Source organism: Pieris rapae, chromosome 1 (assembly GCF_905147795.1).
Source record: "Pieris rapae chromosome 1, ilPieRapa1.1, whole genome shotgun sequence".
Lineage (NCBI taxonomy): Eukaryota > Metazoa > Arthropoda > Insecta > Lepidoptera > Pieridae > Pieris > Pieris rapae.
In genome coordinates, this window is record NC_059509.1 from 1,569,669 (window position 1) to 1,577,779 (window position 8,111).

The following is an 8,111-nucleotide window of genomic DNA, read 5'->3' on the forward strand; positions in this document are numbered from 1 at the left end:
CATTTAAATTTCTAATTCTTCAGGTGTGAATTGTCCATTCCCACAGAAGACAATTTTAAGTTTGTTATCAGAATATGTATAAGTGAGATGTGTGGAATCGGGTTGGCTTTCTGTCTGTCATCTGTAGATACACTTTTTTATTGTTTAATGTTATGCAACGGATATTCATCACAGACAATAATTTAAGAGGCTTCTATCTCATATTCATATCATAGTTAACTTCTACATTGCTTATAACAAAGTGACTGTGGGCAGCAGTTACTAGGTAGATACTAAACGACATATTATTACGAATCTGTATCTACTGACTTGAATGGCGTTATCACGAGCCGATTAAATTTGTAATCTCGCGTTATTGAACGAATTTAAAAACAATTAAACGGTAACCATATAGTAAAGATAATGACAAGAAAGTTATTTTTATTGTGTTTAATATACGATCGCTTAATTTTCAACTGTTTCAATTGCATACACTATATTTTATTTACTTCTATTTTTACGTTTTTAACATTGTATGCAATAACCACACTAACACCTTTCCAAATACAAAAACAATATGGTTTAAGAGTGGATAATTTTAAGTTGAATTTCACTATTCTAATTATATGCAGATCAATCAGCGGCCATATTGTAAAAATCTCAGTACGTAATTTAACCAGATTTTGGTTAAAACAAAAACAACATCTGCGCATGTGCACTGTCCAACTTATTTACCGAAAACTACTGAAGTTTTCCGTGGTCAAGCCATTTAAAAATAAAAATATAATTTAGTAATTTTGGTAACAAAATTTACTCTTATGGAATTCATTCAAAATTAATGCTGCTAAATTTACGTTTAATATTAGTTCAAATAAAGGGCGTAGAACAGACGAGAGAAGCTTGCAAAAACTTTTCACCAGTGTTCGCTTTTTTTTTATTAACAAGATGGTTGTTCCGTGTCACAATTTTTTCTAGGCTCCCTTTGATATTCTTAATACCTCTCAAAATAAAATATTTATCAGCGTCTACAGCTTATTCCGATTTATGAAACAATAAGACTTTATATAAATGCAAATGATTTTGTACCCAGTATACTGAAATGTTAGTTTTTTTTACTTCAGTATACTGGGTACTTTAAAATACCACCCGTATAACCTTGACGTCGATCGTTCCAGAACTTAGCGGTAAGACAAATTTTCGCGTACCACCGCGACGACGATACTGACGTATTTCTGAATGAGTTCGACTCAGGATCCTTCAAGAAAAGAGCATATCAAATTTTATAGGGCCGATAACACCCCTGAAATCTTACTGATTAAGTTGTAAAGTAAGATTCAAAAGATAATGATAACTTGTTATAAATTCATACAAGTTTATTAAATTTATTTTGTCAAAGCTTAGACTTTTTAACAGACGTTTAAGTTTTTAATTTTGATACACGACACGAACGTAACGGATATTTTATGTTCGACCTATTTGCCAGTCAGAATCGGCCGTATGTATAATTAATTGATCCATTTCATATTGATAAAACCACCGAATGATCGATTCGGCAATATATTTTAATATGATAATGTATATATGTTGTTTTAAAATTTACCATTTATATATCGTCACTAAGTGTTTAAGAATTTACTATGTTTTTATTTGACCTAAAAAGAATTATATGCTCTACAATCAACCAACTGATAATATATATCTAATGTTATAAAAAAATATATAATATGTATGTTATAACCTTCGCGTGTTTTTGCAACTAAATTGTATTTTTATATTTAATTTTTTTGGTAACGATCAAGACGATGCGAGTCCCGGTGTGGATTTACAATTAGATTACATACAGCACACACGCATTATACATACATACCTACACACACTTAAAGCGTACGTTATTCTTTAAAAAAAAATATTTATTTTTTTCATTGATTATTGTAATTTTGTGTGTTTCTGTATGTTAGTAATTAGTAATATTTGTTAAGTCTAAATGTTTTTCTTTTTGAATTCCAAATACATATTAATTGTTTAGAAAAAAATATCGGTCACAGCATCGCAATGATAATACATTTTACGGGAATTCCAAATATATATAAAAAATATACATTTATCATGGTCCACATTTTCGAATATCTTTATTGACCCCAAACCATTATTGATTATGTAAAGGTATTTAACTCTTGTTTATTTAATCATGCTGCATTTTTAAGAAATTATATGTTACATGTACCATTTTAATCGTAATACAGGGTCAAGCGCCTTTGCGCACTGATTGATTGATTGATAGACGCACACGTCTAGAAATGTTCAGTGACATACAGATACCGTCAAACTTCTTGAGCAGTAAACAAGGGAGTGAAGGAAAGTTTGCGCATCGTATCGCAGCGCCGGACACAAACGTCAACTGATTTACCAATCACGCGCTCTACACGTCACTCCGGGAGCCGCCCCCCCCCCCACCTAAAAATCGCTTCAGGCAAAAACATTTGTTCAAGATGTTTGCCGGTATCTGTAGAAAATTTTGTAGACAATTAGGTTATCCGCCTTCTGTGCCTCGATATTTGCATCTAATACACGCTGATTTCGTCACAATATCTTTCCTTTGCCGAACAATTGATGTTCTCATAACACTTTAGGTCCCTAACAATCTTAGTAATTTTAAAGCCCATTCATAAAATACACGTACTTGTAAACGATACAGTAAATTGTAACAACACAATATATACGAGCGTCAATAAGGTTCTGTTTACATTACCAACAATACTTAGTAAAATTCCATAAGTTTTTGCTTGTACTTCAGAGGGCAGCGCGCCATTCAGCAACCAGGAGTCTGATGTAACCTTCGCAGGTATTTCGTTAGGAAAGGCCGGCCAGTGACCCCGTTATATACTAGACAACTAATCAAATTGACAGCAAAGGACTCTAAACCTGGTGTACTATACAAACACTTTTTTACGATCAGTGGCGTGATATCTTTAGCGTTGAATATACAGGGTTTATTATTGTACGTTACTTAAGGTTAATATTTTGTTTGCCGCCTTATGAAGGTTGCTTTTTATGCGCCATAATAATCAACAACGGAAAAAAACACTGATACTTTAGAAAATCAACATATTTGGTAACAGTTCGATTACTTACTTGTATTGACTTTTTGTTTTTTAGCCTTCAGTGTACGGCCTGACTTATAAATTTAAATATATACATATTTAATCCTTACAAAAGTAACATCCTATAAATAATAATCGCCAGCATATTTGGAAATCATGAGTTGTTTAGAATCAAAGTACTTTGGCGCCAAAATTCCGCATAAAAAACTACGACCGACCGTGACTTTAAAGTTGGCACAAAAACTTGAGTTATTGAACGAACAAACAAATAATATATATACGCATATCTATGTTTATTAAGATTTAATTGAAAAGTTACAGATTAAAGAATTCGACAATATATTGTACAGAATTATATTGGATTAGGGTAAGATCTAGAGTTGAGACTTAGTTAACTATAACTTCCGTATGTCAAAATACCTTTTAGAAATATGGTGTATAATCGGTAATTCTACAGTGTTATAAATGTCTCTAAGTCCCATTTGTAAGCTATAGACTATTTTTTTACGAACTCGGCATTTTGACAGTACCAAGTTTATATCCTTGAAGCAGTTATGACTGCTTAAAAAAACATCAACATTTGTATGTATATACCGAGGAACCCAACTCGGTATGTTGTATCCAAAAAATTGTTACGCTATAAAACTATTTTATCACCTTCCTAGAAGATCTATATTATGTTCTCTACACTGACATGTAATTTGATTCAAGGGGAAGGTGATTAAATTTTTATTTGACATTATGTTAATGTGTATATTATATACTATACCACTATATTGGCAAATAAAATATTTGGGACTATTAAGTAAGTTTATAATCACCTTTTGGTACTAGTCTAGAGCTTATAAAACACCTTCAAGTTTACCTGTTTGAATTTAGTCAAAACGCATACGTAGTAAACTAATGCTAAGTACTAATAACTGTCGATTCTTGGTGATACATATTTTTTATCTCCTGTTAGTATTCCACAGGCAATCTGTCTTTCTCGCTCTTTGCGCATTGCCTAGAAAAAGTTGTTAACGTTGTTCAACGTTCGGAACAGGCGAAGATACTACTTTAGTTTCTCTACTCTACAGAATAAAAATGTAGTCAAAAAGACGGGTTGGGTTTACAATTCAATACCTTGAATTGGATTATACTGAGTATGTACGAATCTAAGTCCAAAAAACGAATTATTATCTAGTTTGGTTAGGTTCCAAAAAGACCCTTAACGACTACATTAATTGTCAAAACAACCGTATTACATACCATGTATCTTGCGAACTGTTTCTTTAACGTTTGACATTCATAAAATTCGTCAATCAAATGCTGACATTTGCGAAGACCCCTGTCTAAACCATATGCTTCAAGACATCCCATCATATCCGCTTCTGGCTTAGCGCAGCGCCCCAACATTTGGTAATCAGACATAGGCCCAGTTATATCCGTAAAAATTGTACGTATAGCTGGTGATATATGCGACATTTTTTATATTAATATAACAAAATTAATTTTAAACTTGGTGACTGTCTCAGTAAATGTGTTAAAGCAAGGATATTGACGTGTGACGTCTCATATCTTTTTAATAAAATATAAAACCTTAAAATTTATTCCTCTTTATTATCAATCAGTAAATTTAACTAAGCAAATTTTTGAGACAAACTATAAACTATTTTAATTATAATTCTGGTTTTTAAACTTATCTATTAAATTACAAATAACGTTTTTGATCCTCCGACCCAATGAGAGGATTCTCGCCGAGTATAACAACTGGCCGACGCAAGGCTGTAGTGGCTAACATCGAGATGTATTTATCCTTAGCTTTATTAACTCGATTGGGTATGAAGTCATATCAGTGATTATATATTGTAAGTGTCTCTACGTAGGAACCCTATTTGCATATGTATAATACATATAAATTGATTTCAATAATACATTGCGTCTTATTAAAATTAATAGCAAAGTTGTTTATACATAATAATAACAGAATTGTAATAAAAAAAATACTATTAAGCCATACAAATGTGTTTAACTCAAATATCTTAATATTCAAATACTTACCCTATCACTGTATATAAATTAGGTAATAACATTCCAAGAGATACAGAGTTCACAATGTTTTTCCTATTTTCACTTATAATAGAGTTTATTCACAGATAGCACAGACAAAATAACTATAACCCTAATAATCAGGTATGTCTATGCGGCATAGAAGTTTCAACTTACTCCTGATAAAATAAAAATTTATAATAAAAAGGACAGGCTAGTCTCAGAAATGGAGCATGTAGGACCACAGGAATATTATTAATAACTCACAATGCAGTAAACAGCTATATTACCTAATTAATTATACAATCCATGGTTTTAATTCACTTAGTAACTATCAATTCTGGGAGTAACATACTTTTTGTCCCCAGTTAACTTTCCTTCAGCAATTTGTCTTTCACGTTCCTTTCTCATAGCCTAAAACAATAATCCATTTTAATATTTAAATGGTTTTAGATATGTAAAATATTAAGAATGCAGTATCTTAAGGGCCTGTTTTACAATGTATGGATAAAGTGCCAAATAGAATATGCAACATATAAATTATTCGAAAGATAAAAGTTCCAAATAAGATACTCGAATTTCATGACGTATAGCGCTATCTGACAGTCGTGAAACGCAAAAATACTATTTATCATACCAATAAGTAACAAATAGCTTATTTGGAACTTATCCGGACATTGTGAAACAGGCCCTAAGTGTAACAATTTTTTTTTATGGAATAGACAGCAAACGGTCAGTAGGCTCCCTTGATACTAAGTAATACCTCCGCCCCTAGACACTCAATGCCATATGGCTTGCGAGTGTGTTGCTGGCCTTTAAAGAATAAAAGGCAGAGGTTCTCTGGTGGAGGCTGGTTCTCTGAGATTTTATTTATTTATTATTTATTAACACTTTGTTGCATTACATAAAAGGAAAATATTAAACATAATTTAATGACAAGCAACTGGCGGCCTTATCGCTTTAGAGGGATTTCTTCCAGACAACCACTGTTAGTAAAGGAAAAAACCACTATGAGTATATTAGATAAGGTAGGCAAGAAGTGCAAAAATAAAAAAGGGAAAAAAAAAACATACTTAACAGAAACAAAAAGAAATAAAAATAAACTAAACTGATACAAGTTACATAAAACAAAACAAAAAGTAAACAGTGCACATGAATCATGACAATCTAAGATGAAGAAGATCGGTCTCACGTCAGTTAGTAGTTAGTGATATGACATGGACAGGTAATGTTTATAAAGCAGAAATTTAAAGGAAGATAGAGAAGGAGCTAAGCGAATAGTGACGGGAAGTGAATTCCATAGCCGAACTGCTGAAACCTTAAAGGAATCGCCAAGAAAAGAGGAGTTATGAGATGGGATTTCAAGGGTATAGTTTTCGGAAGAGCGTAAACTATAATTATGTGAACCCAAAAATTTGAAATCATTTTTGAGATAAGAAGGAGTTTTAGGATTGAACAGGATGGAATATAGGAGATGGAGAATATGAGCATCACGTCGCTGTCGAATGGGTAACCAACCTAGCCACTTACGGAACGCAGATATGATCATACTTTCTTAGACCGAAAAAAATCGGATACAGAAGTTTAATGAGTAGGAACCACTGGATTTCGCGTACTTTTCAGATGGGTCGGAACTGTGTGCAGTACTTTAAACTCTTAATGTACTTTGTAAACTAGAGGCGTTAATTAACTATAGTACTAACCATAAATCTCTTGAACTGTTTAGTCTTTGTTTGACATTCCTGAAAATCCTCAATTAAGTTAACGCATTTTCTACGGCCGCGTTCTAAGCCGTACGCTTCCAGGCAATCCATGTAGCGCATTTCCTCTTTTTGGCATGTACCCAACATTTGATGAGATACCAGCCCTCCGGTGACATCAGTAAACGGTGTACGTAGGAAAGGAGAAATCGACATTTTGTTACTAAAATAATAGGGTTAGAGTTACGTAAACAAATTAGTAAAGTAATTTCCCAAGTTACTATATGTTGATGGCCTTTTCATGGTTTTTATAGTGTTTTTTTAAACATTACCTGTATGTGTTAAATTAATAGTACTTGTTTATCGCAAAGTTAAGTTTCGAAATTTAAATGTATTTACAGCTGATATTGAAGTTCATTCACGTCACATACAGTAGCTTACGTCAAAGTCAATGTCTCCATACGCCGTATTGCGTAGACCGTAGTGATGATAGGAGTAATATTTGTAACATCTATATTAACATAAAGATATTACAAATATTATCTGAATTAAACTCAACGGACATACAGAAGAACATCATCATCATCATCCAGTGATGCTACAGTCTACAACCTGTAATGGGTGGTCTAGGCCTTCTCCCCAGGATTCGATCCTTTGTGACTCATTTCCAGTTTGAATACTTTCCATGACTCTTAAGTCCTCTTCGATGCAATTTTCTCATCCCTTCCTGCAATTAGCATTACCCTTTTCTTCTACTGTGGCATCCACTGAGTCATGGTGTTTGGAGGTCTGCTCTAAGGCATTTGCACCAATGGCCTACCCATAACAATCTCCGAGTTTTGCAGAATCTGAGTATATTTCATGGTATATTTTCATTATATGTTCGTCAAGTTGATATTTTCCAAAAATTTCCTTGATGGGTGTAAATACGAAGGTTAGGTTATGTTATCAAAACATTCCTATGAAATAGATCCAGTCTCCTCTAACCTCCTAAATAACGTAGGTACAGTGTCAATATGAAAAACAATACACGTCATAATGGTACCTGACTCGGGTTTTTTTATAAATGTATAATTTACATTCTAAGTTATACTTAGTACGAGATCCGGCTACAGGATTAGTACGCTCATCGGTTATTTGCTAAAAAAACTTTTTTTAATGTGTATTTATAATTAGAAAAACGCATATCTACCAAGTTGCTTTTTAAAATTTGGCCGCTAGTATTTATAATTAAATTATTTTGAATAGATTTTTGGGAAAACCCATATTTTGTATTTGTTAATCAAATACATTCTCTTAATTA

General features: G+C 32.7%; 1 protein-coding gene across 1 annotated transcript; it reads right to left on the bottom strand.

Moving 5' to 3' along the window:
* Positions 1–5,377: 5,377 nt before the first annotated feature.
* On the bottom strand, positions 5,378–7,284 carry LOC110999932 (NADH dehydrogenase [ubiquinone] iron-sulfur protein 5). The gene is made up of 3 exons (XM_022269226.2): positions 7,141–7,284; positions 6,812–7,031; positions 5,378–5,522 (listed from the first exon to the last, which is right to left on the bottom strand). Exons 2-3 carry the CDS (start codon positions 7,022–7,024, stop codon positions 5,433–5,435), a joined length of 303 nt encoding a protein of 100 aa, XP_022124918.1. The 5' UTR covers positions 7,025–7,031; positions 7,141–7,284; the 3' UTR covers positions 5,378–5,432.
* Between the last annotated feature and the right edge of the window lie 827 nt (positions 7,285–8,111).

What these genes read in the sequence shown, in the direction of transcription:
- LOC110999932 (XM_022269226.2), bottom strand. Translation starts at nt 7,024, where the DNA reads ATGTCGATTTCTCCTTTCCTACGTACACCGTTTACTGATGTCACCGGA. An exon ending in AACAGTTCAAGAGATTTATG is followed by an intron (nt 5,523 to 6,811) that starts GTTAGTACTATA and finishes TTATTGTTTTAG; the next exon opens with GCTATGAGAAAGGAACGTGA.